At 39.8% G+C, this 12,694-nt stretch overlaps 7 protein-coding genes across 7 annotated transcripts; 4 read left to right on the forward strand and 3 right to left on the reverse strand. All coding sequences in view use genetic code 12, as the record gives it.

The window, feature by feature from the left end:
- Positions 1-67: 67 nt before the first annotated feature.
- Positions 68-1,696, forward strand: DASC09_043520 (uncharacterized protein; the record flags this gene model as incomplete). Its single annotated transcript, XM_064997951.1, has 1 exon — positions 68-1,696. One exon carries the CDS (start codon positions 68-70, stop codon positions 1,694-1,696), a length of 1,629 nt encoding a protein of 542 aa, XP_064854023.1.
- Positions 1,697-2,702: 1,006 nt separating this feature from the next.
- On the forward strand, positions 2,703-4,403 carry HOL1 (Hol1p; the record flags this gene model as incomplete). The annotated part of the gene is made up of 1 exon (XM_064997952.1): positions 2,703-4,403. The coding sequence occupies one exon, from the start codon at positions 2,703-2,705 to the stop codon at positions 4,401-4,403; it is 1,701 nt and encodes a 566-aa protein (XP_064854024.1).
- Positions 4,404-4,619: 216 nt separating this feature from the next.
- DASC09_043540 (uncharacterized protein) lies at positions 4,620-6,140 on the forward strand (the record flags this gene model as incomplete). Its single annotated transcript, XM_064997953.1, has 1 exon — positions 4,620-6,140. The coding sequence occupies one exon, from the start codon at positions 4,620-4,622 to the stop codon at positions 6,138-6,140; it is 1,521 nt and encodes a 506-aa protein (XP_064854025.1).
- Positions 6,141-6,358: 218 nt separating this feature from the next.
- DASC09_043550 (DNA-directed DNA polymerase gamma MIP1) lies at positions 6,359-9,724 on the forward strand (the record flags this gene model as incomplete). Its single annotated transcript, XM_064997954.1, has 1 exon — positions 6,359-9,724. One exon carries the CDS (start codon positions 6,359-6,361, stop codon positions 9,722-9,724), a length of 3,366 nt encoding a protein of 1,121 aa, XP_064854026.1.
- An 830-nt stretch (positions 9,725-10,554) lies between these two features.
- On the reverse strand, positions 10,555-11,073 carry DASC09_043560 (uncharacterized protein; the record flags this gene model as incomplete). The annotated part of the gene is made up of 1 exon (XM_064997955.1): positions 10,555-11,073. The coding sequence occupies one exon, from the start codon at positions 11,071-11,073 to the stop codon at positions 10,555-10,557; it is 519 nt and encodes a 172-aa protein (XP_064854027.1).
- Positions 11,074-11,564: 491 nt separating this feature from the next.
- DASC09_043570 (uncharacterized protein) lies at positions 11,565-11,765 on the reverse strand (the record flags this gene model as incomplete). Its single annotated transcript, XM_064997956.1, has 1 exon — positions 11,565-11,765. The coding sequence occupies one exon, from the start codon at positions 11,763-11,765 to the stop codon at positions 11,565-11,567; it is 201 nt and encodes a 66-aa protein (XP_064854028.1).
- Positions 11,766-11,934: 169 nt separating this feature from the next.
- Positions 11,935-12,471, reverse strand: DASC09_043580 (uncharacterized protein; the record flags this gene model as incomplete). The annotated part of the gene is made up of 3 exons (XM_064997957.1): positions 11,935-12,176; positions 12,219-12,322; positions 12,464-12,471. The coding sequence occupies 3 exons, from the start codon at positions 12,469-12,471 to the stop codon at positions 11,935-11,937; spliced, it is 354 nt and encodes a 117-aa protein (XP_064854029.1).
- Between the last annotated feature and the right edge of the window lie 223 nt (positions 12,472-12,694).

Consider the following 12,694-nt stretch of genomic DNA (forward strand, 5'->3'; position numbering starts at 1 on the left):
ATTTACTGTTTATATATATTCATCCATCGACAAATATTCAACACACACAACAACAACCACCACCACCATGTCATATAAAGAGATCTCTGCCAAAAAGAGAGCCGAAAGAGATACCCATTTGATCTCCGAATGGTTGATCCCTGAAGATAAATTGCCAAAAGAAAACGACGTTCTCGAATTCCCAGTGAAAAGCGGTTACTTGTCCGCTCTGGAAATCGAAATCACCGAGAGCGATGCCCCAACCATTTTTGAAAACATCAAAAGCCATAAATGGTCATCTTACGACGTCACCAAAGCTTTCTGCCACAGATCCCAAATCGCCCACCAATTGACTAACTGTCTTTCGGAAATCTTCTACGCCGAAGGGTTGCAGCAAGCTAAAGCTCTTGATGAGTATTACGCTACTACTGGCAAATTGAAAGGTCGCTTCCACGGGGTGCCAATCTCCTTGAAAGATAACATCAACGTCATTGGTCAAGCCTCGTCCATTGGTTACGTTGATTGGTGTTTCAAGCCAGAAGGCGGGTTCACCACCGATTCTGCCATTGCTGAATTGCTTAGAAAAGAAGGGGCGGTGTTTTATTGTAAAACCAACGTTCCAGTGGCCATGATGATGCCAGAATCCACCAACCACGTTTACGGAACCACCACCAACCCTCTTAATCGTTTGCTCAGTGCCGGTGGTTCTTCGGGTGGGGCTGCTGCCCACGCTGCTTTGAAAGGGTCTATCATTGATATCGGTTCGGATATTGGTGGGTCGATCCGTATTCCAGCGTCTTTCAACTCGCTTTATGCCTTGAGACCAACTTCTGGAAGATACCCAACTTACGGCACCAGATCGGGGTTGCCAGGGCTTGAATCGGTCAACTCGGTTAATGGACCATTGTGTACCAGCTTGGCGTCGATGGAATGGTACTTGTCGAATTTGGTCGATGCTGATCCATCCACCGTTGATCCAAAAGTCTGTTACAGCCCATGGAAGAAAGTGACATTGCCAGAAAAGTTGACGTTTGCTATTCTTAAAGACGACGGCCACGTTAAACCAACACCGCCAATCCAAAGAGGGATCGACATGGTGCAAAAGCTTGTGGAAGAAGCCGGCCATGAAGTGATCGAATGGGATCCATCAGAACACGTCGCCCTTGCCCAAACTATCACCAAGTTCTTCCTTGCCGATGGTGGTAAACACGTTCTTGAAGTTACAGAAGCCACCGGAGAACCTCTTTTCCCATCGATGGCTATGTACGGTTCTGCCCCAAGCATGCTGGTTTCCGAGCTCTGGGACTTGCACGCCGAAAGAAGCGGGAATTGCAAGAAGTTATTGCAAAGATGGATGGACACCCAATTGCGTACCAAGGACGGTAAAGTGATCGACGCGATCTTGTTGCCAGCCTCCCCACACCCAGGGTGTCCACACGGTAAGTTTGGTGGTTGGGTCGGGTACACTTCGGTGTTCAACGCCACAGACTACAGTGTTGGGGTGATGCCGGTGCTGAGATGTGATAAGGCGGTGGATTTGGCCGAAAAGGATTACGTTCCTCGTAATGCTATCGATAAAGAGATCTACGAGAGTTACGATCCAGAAGTGTCGCATGGAGGAAGTGTGAGTATCCAAGTTGCTTGTAGAAAGAACGAGGATGAAAAGGTGGTGGAATTGATCAAGAGATTGTCGAAGTTGGTGAAATATAGTGGTTAGGTCATTCCCAATGTGGACATTTTGCAGATCTCATAATAATAATAATAATAATAATAATTAATATACGGCATGTTTTTAGATTTGAGTCATGAGTCGTAGAGAGAAGTGAGAGAATGGCCAATGTTGTATAATATCATAATATAATATCATAATAAAGTATAATACAACACAATATAATAAAATATATAATGAAACATAATAAAACACAACACAATAAAATAAAATATATATAATGAAACATAATAAAATACAATATAATATAATAAAGAAGAACCAGAAATGGGAAATTCCGTTGGCTGACAACCACCGTGGAATGCCAAAGTTCATCATCCATCACGCTAAAAAAAAAAAAAAATGGCGCCGTCCTAAAAAATTTTTTTTTCTGCTTATCTTTTTATATCCGTGGTAATCCCGTAAAATATCTGATAATACTACCTTTGTATCTCATATTATTATTATCATATTGTTTGATACTATATCATACTACTATCACTATCTCCATTAGCATAGACAAATATCTTGTTGTTTACTGCATCGATTCTCGTTAATCATCAATCACAGAAGTCTTCCATTGCTAGCTATCTCTGGGGTTCTAAAGGAAACACCCTTTTATCAATTTCCGAAATACCTCCCACTCCAAAATTTCTTCGTTAGCTCTCTTCAAACACTCCAACTTGAGAAGTTCCATCAACTTCTTCTACTTCAACGTCCCAGAAAGTAAGGTTCCCTAACATCCCTTACTCCCTCCCCCCAAGTCATAGCATAACCAACTTTTTGTTTTCTTTTATCTTTCCTCTATCTTCTTTTGTTCTTTTTATTGTTAGAAACAAAAAGTGCCACTGTCTAATCTCTTCTCTTCCAACCTTCTGGCGCTTTTTTTTCATTTACAGTTGTTGATAGCTTACTACTGTGAATTTTTTTTTCTATCTGTTGTACAATTAATTACTTAGATTACACTTGAAAACCAATCCCCAACCAGAAACTCTCACCATCACTAATTTAAGCCATGGCCACTTCAAGATACGACGACGATTTCATTCCTGGTACCGTCAACATCCTTGCCAATGACTCGGACAACGAGTCCAAGAACTTTTCCGAAGGCACCAAACTCAAGACCAAAAATGGTATTATTTTGATGCCCCAACCTTCAGACTCCCCAAACGATCCTCTTAACTGGTCAATTTGGCGTAAATACTCGCACTTTGCCGTGGTGATCTTCATCACCGCCTTCACTGCCGCGTCGTCTAATGACGCCGGGGCCACCCAAGACTCGTTGAACGAGATTTATGGTATCTCGTACGATAAGATGAATACCGGGGCCGGGGTGTTGTTCGCCTCGATCAGTGTCACGTCGTTGGTGTTGGCTCCTACCACCTCCATTTGGGGTAGAAAAATATCGTACTTGATATGTACCATCATGGGGTTGATTGGCTCGATCTGGTTTGGGTATTCCAAGACCACTAGCGACACGATTTGGTCACAATTGTTTGTCGGGGCCAGCGAGGCATGTGCTGAAGCCCAAGTTCAATTGTCGATCTCCGATATTTTCTTCCAGCATCAATTGGGTTCTAGGTTAACTTTATATATCTTGGCCACTTCCGTGGGGACATATTTGGGCCCATTAATTGCCGGGTTCATTTCTGCGGTCAGTGATTATTCTTTCCGGTGGGTCGGCTGGACCGCGGCGATCATTTACGGAGTGTTGATTGTGATTCTCGTATTTGGGTTCGAGGAAACTTATTTTGATCGGGCAAAGTTCTTGGGAACCATTTCCAACAACAACACCGCTGCGAACTCTCCAAAAGTTAACGAATACGACGAGAAAAAAAAAGAAGACAACGATGCAACTGTCAATGCCACATTGACCACCTATTTGACCAATGAATCGGACAATGGCGCCGCAGTGATCGATGCCGGGCTCAATGATCCTCCTAAACTGTATTGGCAAACCATGCAAATGATCACTTTTGCCAGTAATGTCAAAGGTACCGGGATTGCCCAATACTTCAAACAATTGAAAATGATTTTCAGAGTGTTTTTGTTTCCTCCAGTGATCTTATCTGGTCTTATGTGGGGTGCTCAAGATGCGTTCCTCACCTTTTATTTGACCACCGAGGATGATCTATATTACGACGCTCCGTACAATTATTCTGATGCCGGGGTGGCCATCATGAACATCCCTTGTTTGATTGGGGCCGCTATTGGGTGTTACTATGCCGGGTCGCTTTCTGATTGGTTTGTCCTTCAACTTGCTAAACGTAACAACGGGATTCTCGAAGCAGAGTTCCGTCTTTGGTTCATTTTCCTTGCGGCAATCATTTCTCCATTAGGATTGTTGATCTTTGGCATTGGTACTGGTAAAGGCTGGTCGTGGCATTCGACCTACGTGGGGCTTGGATTCATTGGATTTGGTTGGGGTTGTGCGGGAGATATTTCCATGAGTTATTTGATGGACGCATACCCGGAGATGGTGATCGAAGGGATGGTGGGTGTGTCAATGATCAACAACCTTATTGGGTGTATCTTCACATTTGCTTGTTCTCCATGGATCAGCTCCATTGGCACCACCAAGACCTACATCGTTCTTGCGGTACTTGATTTTGTGATCATGATGCTCTGTTTGCCAATGATTGTTTATGGCAAACGGTGTAGAGCATGGACCAAGGATTGGTATTTGGAATTTCTCCGTCTCAGAGATGAGATTTGAATAATATATATATACTATGACTATCAAATGTCATTATTATTACTTATTATTGTAAGCCATTTATTATATGTAATGTTGTAGAATGAACTACTAGGCGCACGGCAAGGCCCATTAAATAAAGAAGAAAAAAAAGATGAGATGATCAGGTATGTCACAATATATATATATCTATATATGCTGATGTATAGACAGAGGAAATATAACAAAACAATTATAATGAAGAATAATATATCAGTACACCTACGACACTACAGTCTACGAACCCACATCAAATACATCCAGAATGAGGTTTCCAAAGACATTTCTCAGTCGTTGAACTTGTTAAGTCCCGAGCCTCCATCAAAGGACAATCCTCCAGAGCAGCAACAATTGTTGGCCACCCGAAAGCAGATCTCTCGGATCATTGGGAAGAATGCCAAAGAAATCAAAAATCAACAGTCAAAATTCATCAACACCCATTTCGGGAATATCGCCAACAGTTTGCACTCGGTGACCTCCACCACCGCCTCCCCACGGTACCAGTACCATGACTTGCCTGGGGTCCAGTTGAACTCAGTGATCAAACGAACCAATTCCCAAGCAGAGTTGGTGAAAGTGTTTGAGATGTTGTACGACCATGGTAAAGTTACCAGGACCGCATTGATCAATATCCTTTTGAATAAATCCTTGGTGGATCAAGTGTCGATAAACACGGTATTGACTAAGATCATGACGTCAGGAAATGGCAAAAACGACGTATTTAAACACTGGAATAAAGCGGATTTCATCAGTTTGCAAGTGGCCCTCACTCAAAAATTCTTTTCATTGAAGAAGATGCACCATGTGAACAGCTTGGTCAAACTAAACTTCGATGCCAATTGGTTGGACTTCTTGGTGAATCAAAAAAGAATGAATAATAATAATAATAATAATAATAATAATAATAATAATAATAATAATAATAATAATAATAATAATAATAATAATAATAATAATAATAATAATAATAATAATAATAATAATAATAATAATAATAACAATAATAAAGAAGTGCTTCCTTCACTGATTGAGAGGTCCATTTGGAGAATCTTTTTCATGTTTGTTAGAGATTACGAGACATTACAGAGAGTGCTTGACAAATTGGAAACTAGTTCATTATACTTGATCCTTGAAGCAGTACCCAAGCACCATTTGCCAGAACAGAAACCATTAATTGATGCAGTGATCTCGAGGATTGTTGCTGCTGAAGATCTTTCGAATCATCAAGTATTTTTCAATAAGTTCCTCCAACACGATTGGATCATGGCCACGAACTACTTTCATGACATCAAGCGGATCTCCATCATTTCCAAACTTTATCAGAACCATATTTTGGACAGTACTGTCAAGTCGCAGCGGAGTCAAGACCAAACTGCACCGAAAGTTTTCAGTCTTTCCAGTCCGTTATCCCTGTTATTATTCTCCACCGTTGATCAAGAAAAGCGATTACAGAACGCAAGATTGATAGAAGGGGCGGAAGAGTTTGTCGAACACGGTACTCCCGAAAAAATGGAGTTGCTGAAACAAAATAAAGTATTGGTGATGGAGATAATGGGGTTTCTTAGTGGACTAAAACAGGATGAAATGATAAACAACGGCCATTGGCAGGAGATTTCCGAGCTAGAACAGGCGGTGGTAGAAATCACGAAGGAAGATTTGCCAGGAGAGGACCCTAGGAATTGGTATAGTTCTTTCCAGGAGATCTTGAAGATCGTCTGATTATATTTATTATATTAAGGACTATATATGTATTGTATTAATGATTATATATGTGCTACATTGATGATTATGTATTTATGATTATAAGTAGAGCGAGTACACCACCACTACGGGTCTTTGAGCGAAAATTTTGAAAAAAAAAAAAAAAAAAAAATAAGCACTGATGAGCTTTTCATTCAAACAATATCAATTATAAGTTCAAGATATATATATAACCAATGTTGCGGCAATCCCTTCGATTTAAGCGAGCCGTAAGGCATGCCTCGCATCTCCCCAACACCGCTAACCGAAGCAACACAATCAATTTCAAGACTCTTCCCACCGCTACCACCACAAGACCCCCGCTCAGAAAAGAGAAACCCACCATCAACGAAGTAGGAATCCAGTATCTTTCGCGGCATTTGAAACATCAAATATACCCTTCTGACACTAATACCAAAACTTCAAAACCTTTGTCAGTGTACGACAAGATCAAAATCAACTTATCCCAGCAATACTTGGACAAATTCAACCTTCTAAATAAGAAAACCAACATAACCGACCCCATCACTTTAGACCTCCCGAAACTTCATGGGAAAACATTGAATGAACATTTCATACGACTAGCCCTTAATGATGTCTCGCCATATTTAAACTTTGCGGGAATGCTCTCATCGATTGACTTGCCTGCCAGACCAAAAAATTGGCTATTGAAACCTGGATGGTACCGTTACGACCCCAATTCGCCAGAACCGGTCAAAGTCGACTACCCATTGGAAGATGCGTTGGTATTTGACGTGGAAACAATGTATAAAGTTAGTCCGTATCCAGTACTTGCTACCTGTGCATCCCCAGTGGCCTGGTACGGCTGGGTATCACCGTATCTCACCGGTGATGACCCCCATGATAATCATCTTATCCCCATGAACACGATCGACAGAGTGAGGTTGATAATTGGTCACAACGTTGCTTACGACAGAGCGAGAATCAAAGAGGAGTATAGTTTTAAGAAAACTGAGGCTTTCTACTTGGATACCCTATCATTGCACGCCGCGGTCACCGGGATTTGCTCACGCCAGCGGCCAGTATGGCTGAAATACAAAGAGAATTCCCGGATCGAAAAGGGAATGACCAAAGAGATTGGCAAGTTGTTGGACGAGAAAAACTTCATCGATCATCTTGTCAATGATCAATTATCAATGTTGGGGAATGAGAAGTTGTTGGAGAAATACGATAGCGATTATGAATTACTGGATAACCCTTGGGCATCATTGACCAGTACCAATTCATTGGCCGACGTTGCAAAATTACATTGTGGGATCACCATGAGTAAAGTTGATCGTGACTATTTCAAGACGGAGGATAAACAAGAGATTATTGATAATTTCCAGAAATTGATGAATTATTGTGCCACTGATGTGGCGACCACCCAAGAAGTTTTCAAAGCGGTATACCCATTATTCACTAAGCTTTGCCCTCATCCAGTATCCTTTAGCTCTTTAAGACACATAAACACGGTTTTTTTGCCCACCACTTACAAAACGTGGGAAAATTATATTCACAGTGCCGAATCATTATATCAAAATAATAAGGTCCAAATCGAACAGGATTTAGCGGTTTTAGCGTTGAAACTCGTGGAGAAATTTAAACAGTCCCCAGAAGAAGTATTAAATGATCCATGGTATTCTCAATTGAATTGGGAAATCAAACCAATCAAGATGACCAAGTCAGGGGTGCCTTTCAAACGTCAAAAATTGCCAGGATTCCCAGAATGGTACAAGAGTCTTTTCCCCAGCGCCACCGGACCAATAAAGTTAACGATCCGTACCAGACTCGTGCCAATCTTGTTGAAGTTGAAATGGGAAGGATTACCCTTGATGTGGACCGAGACTAAAGGATGGTGTTTTAGAGTGGAATCAAACAAATTCACTTTGATAAATGAGTTGACAAGGAAAAACTACACGAGAATCGACGATTTCACCGAAGACCCAAATTTCGAAGCGTTAACCAAGGACTACCAATATGTATACTTCAAGATCCCTCATCCTAATGGACCAAGTAATCGAACCACCAGTTTGACCTCCAAGAGTTTTTTGAAACATTACGAAAAGCAAGTGTTGACCTCGGAGTACGAAATTGCCCAAAAAGTTTTGGAATTGAACGCCTCTGCCAGTTATTGGATCTCCTCCAGAGAAAGAATCATGAGTCAGTTTGTGGTGTATGATGAAGGTAGTACTAGAGAATCACTGCCAGATTTCAATTTACCAATGTTGTCCAAAGGAGAAGGTGACGATCCTATTGGGATTATCATTCCACAAATTTTGCCAATGGGGACGATTACAAGAAGAGCGGTAGAAAAAACTTGGTTGACGGCATCTAATGTGAAAAAGAACCGGATTGGGTCTGAGTTGAAAACGAAAATCCAGGCGCCTGCTGGATACTCTTTTGTCGGGGCCGATGTTGATAGTGAAGAACTTTGGATTGCCAGTTTGTTAAGTGACTCGGTATTCAAAATCCATGGGGGTAGTGCCATTGGATGGATGACGTTGGAAGGTAACAAGTTGGAAAAAACCGATTTACATTCAAAAACCGCGGAAATCTTGGGGATTTCTAGAAATGAGGCCAAGATTTTCAATTATAGTAGAATTTACGGAGCAGGTTTAAAACATACCTCGACGTTATTGAAGCAATTCAACCCTAGCTTGAATGAAAAACAAGTGATAACCATTTGCAACAATTTATTCGATAGCACTAAGGGAAAGACTTATAGATTAAGCCCAAAAGAAAAGAAAACCTTAACAAAATACGGTATCAATTTAAGCAAGATTTGGTACGGGGGTTCCGAATCGGTGTTGTTCAATCGGTTGGAAAATTTAGCAGAAACCAAAACCCCTAAGACCCCCGTGTTGAAAGCAGGGATCACTGAGGCGTTGAAAAAAGAGAACTTAAATGCAAACAGTTTTTTACCATCGCGAATCAATTGGGCCATCCAGTCTTCCGGGGTTGACTATCTCCATTTATTGATCACCTCGATGGAGTATTTGATTAAACGGTACGCGGTCGAGGCGCGGTTGTGTATTACGGTACACGATGAAATCCGATACATGGTGAAGGACGAAGACAAGTACAAGGCGGCATTATTGTTGCAGATCGCCAATGTTTGGACAAGAGGAATCTTTTGTGAGCAATTGGGGATCAGTGACATTCCCCAGTCGTGCGCGTTTTTCTCCCAGGTGGATATCGACAAGATTTTGAGAAAAGAGGTGGATACTCCGTGTGAGACCCCTTCGAACCAAGGAGTGGTGGTCCCTGACGGGGAGACTTTGGATATCAATGGACTTCTTGCAAAGTTGGGACAGGATCCAAATACTAAAAAAGTTGATTGGTTGGACGAAGGGTCGACCATCAATTTGAATAAATTCAAAGTGGATAAAGTATTGGAGAAATTAAAGGATACTCTGGTTAGCGTTTCCGGAAATAGCAGTGGTAATTTGTTGAGTAATGAGCAAGAGAAGATGTTTATCAATTTACAAATTGAACAGGATACCAGTAAAGTGAAAACATATATGAGAAAGTTGACGGCACCACAAATCCAGCGTCGGTAGGGCTTTTTTTTTTTTTTTTTTTTTTGCAAGCTCATTGATCATGGAGGCTCATTGTCAATATTCTTCCTGTTTTGAACTGTCCTTTTTACAATTCAAGTTATTGTCTACAATTTTTTTTTTTTTTCAATTTTCATTCACTGTCTAGACTGCTTTCCAAGTTTAAATTAACGACCCCTTCATTAATGCTTTTTTTTTTGTTTCTATTTTTATTTTTAAGGAATTCTTTGTGTGTTTTATTAGGTCATTTGGGTATTTTTTAATAAAATGTCTTTTTAGAGTATAACGATGGGTTGTAACAGTACCAGAAATGTTATTGATTTATTTGGTTGGTGGGTAAATCAAGCATCACAAGAATTTTTGAGATCTACCTACTACTAATGCATTTTATCGATCTATCATATTATGAGGGTTACGGAGGGATTTTTTTGAACTGATAATATCGTCCAGGTCACGAAGGCTCTACAACTTTGGTTACGAATTTATAAAACGATTACTTGTACTGTCAATATGAAAGTCAAATTAAGGCTTGGCAACCAGCTGGTTTTCGTTTTTAATATATTGTACTCCACCTTTACGCTTTTCTCAAACACCTTATATGGTTATAACTACTAGTTATCACAAAGTCACAATGTTCTTTGGTAATTTTCAAATAGCACGTCAGTATCAGATTTGCATAAACCACCTATTAACCAATGGCAATTTACACCATTCTATGGTTTTAACATAAATGTTGTAATATTCTATTTACATGACCCTCATGGACTAGAAAAAGTTTCCATCAATGAGAAAACACATGTATGATTCGGGTTGTGCATCCCAAAACGTCCTGATTAGATCACTGGTGGGTTCTTTATGGGAATGAAATAAACCCCAATGGAAATCAAGCTAAATGCCATCAAGAACCCTCGCAAACTCATTGGGAAATAAAGTGCCATGAGAAAAAGCAAAATGAAGAGCGTCCCATTAATGAAACAAATGAGCCTGTATAATCGTTTATATTTTGCAAGTAATGACTGGAAAATGGCCCCTGCTCGTCTTATTGGGGTCCTTTTGCTAGTATCTGCATGCTCATTGAAAAGCTCCTTCAACTCAGAAAAGTATTTATCGAATTTATCAACCTCAGGCAATTGAGGGGTATTGTCGTTGTTCAACACCTTGTTTTCCAAACTTTTGAGCCGGTTCTCAAGGTCCAGTTTCGGATCTTCAAAAGTAGTACTCATGCTTAATTGATGTTTAATAGTTGCTAACTCGTATTTCATCTCTTGCATCTGTTTGAACATATCCATCTGGAAGTTCAAGATATCCTTGCGAAGCAGGAGATAGCTGCTATCATGGTTGGAATTGTCCATATCTTCAATGTTAATGTAGTAATTATACAGCAGCGGGAATGAACTAGGGGGTTAGTTTGGTTCTTTTTTTTTTTTTTGTGGGAGGTGGCTCGCTTGCATGTTATTTAGAACCTCTGTGACTCGTTAATATACAATTTGATTTGATTTGATTTGATTTGATTTGATTTGGTGGTTACTAAATTTCTTGCCCAACTAGCTCTATATGATATCGTTATAGCCACACAGCCTTTTTGAACTATTTGAAAGTCATTAAAACGTATTTGAAAAATCACAGAACTTTTTTTTTTTTTTTTTTTGCCTGGAAGCAGTAATTGGAATAATTTGAATTTCCATATCCCGAAAAGTTAATAGGACTATCTACAACATCATAGATCCAACTTATATTAAAGGTAAATAAAAAAAAAAGAGCAATTCATAATCATCAGCATCGATCAGCATATATAAATATAGTAAAAACAAAAATTATCATAATAATTCCATCTTCAATAGCCTCATACTGGGTCACCTAGCCTGATTCCCAATTCCAGCAAAGTATTAGGAATATCGCTCAATGACTCACCTCTCAAATTAGGAACAGCATCCAATGGCATGTTTGCATAATTAATCATATGGTTGCGAATTCTGGGATACATATTATTCACCTTCAAGGTGCTCTCAATTTGAATCTTATTTATACCAAAATATGCGAGCATCTTGGATCTTAGTGTTCCAATCAATATTACGCTCCACAGGACCACATTTCTCTAAGATGATAAAAATCACAGATTTGGATAATAAATTCTCTATCCTCGCCATACATTAAGTATTTGACGGTTGTGATTGGAATATTTGGCCTTTGACCTTCCATGTTGCAAGGATAACTCACATCAGAGATTCTGGCAGAGAAATGTCCAATGCATAATGGTTCCAAAGTTCCGCGATTGCCTCGTCGTCGAGTTGCAAAAATGCTTCGACATTCAACGCTTGTCTAATTTCTGATTTTTGACCAGCAGTGTTTCTATAGAAGCGGACAGGACCATCATTATCATCAAATGTTGAAATATCTCTGTTGTAACTCATAATCTTCCATTTTTCGTTATCAATAACGTGCTTCACGTCACATCCTAAATGATTTAAAAGTCTTCATTTCTTTATGTTAATAGTACCGAGATCACTAATTCCGTAAAATCTTAATAATGCATTAATTCTTTCTATATTAGTGGTATCCAAAAGAGAGCTAATGGTAGGAAATTGCTCTTGAATTTGTAGACTATAGTGGTGGTTGTTTTTGGTATATTTGATCCTTCCGGTAAGCAGCAAGTTGGCATTGAAGGTAACTTAAATGTTATTATTTAATGATAGAAATTTTGATGATTGCTTTCTATATGAGGAGAAAAACTGGAACACAAACGCGCCCATGTTGGATATTTCTTTTCTCTCCAATGCAGGAAGCACTTACTATTTGGAATAATAAGTTAGCTCATTCATGTCCGACCCTGTATATTCTCAAACTGCCAGCCTTGGTTCGTTCTAAGCAACTACTATTTTCCCCCATAGTATTTCTAATCGCTCATCAACCAGAAATAAGATATATCATCTCATCGCCCTTCACCACCATTCCAATTTCTGCTAATTTCCCTTT

The sequence above is a fragment of the Saccharomycopsis crataegensis genome, assembly GCF_037102585.1.
Source record: "Saccharomycopsis crataegensis DNA, jcf7180000000084, whole genome shotgun sequence".
Taxonomy (NCBI): Eukaryota; Fungi; Ascomycota; class Saccharomycetes; order Ascoideales; family Saccharomycopsidaceae; genus Saccharomycopsis; species Saccharomycopsis crataegensis.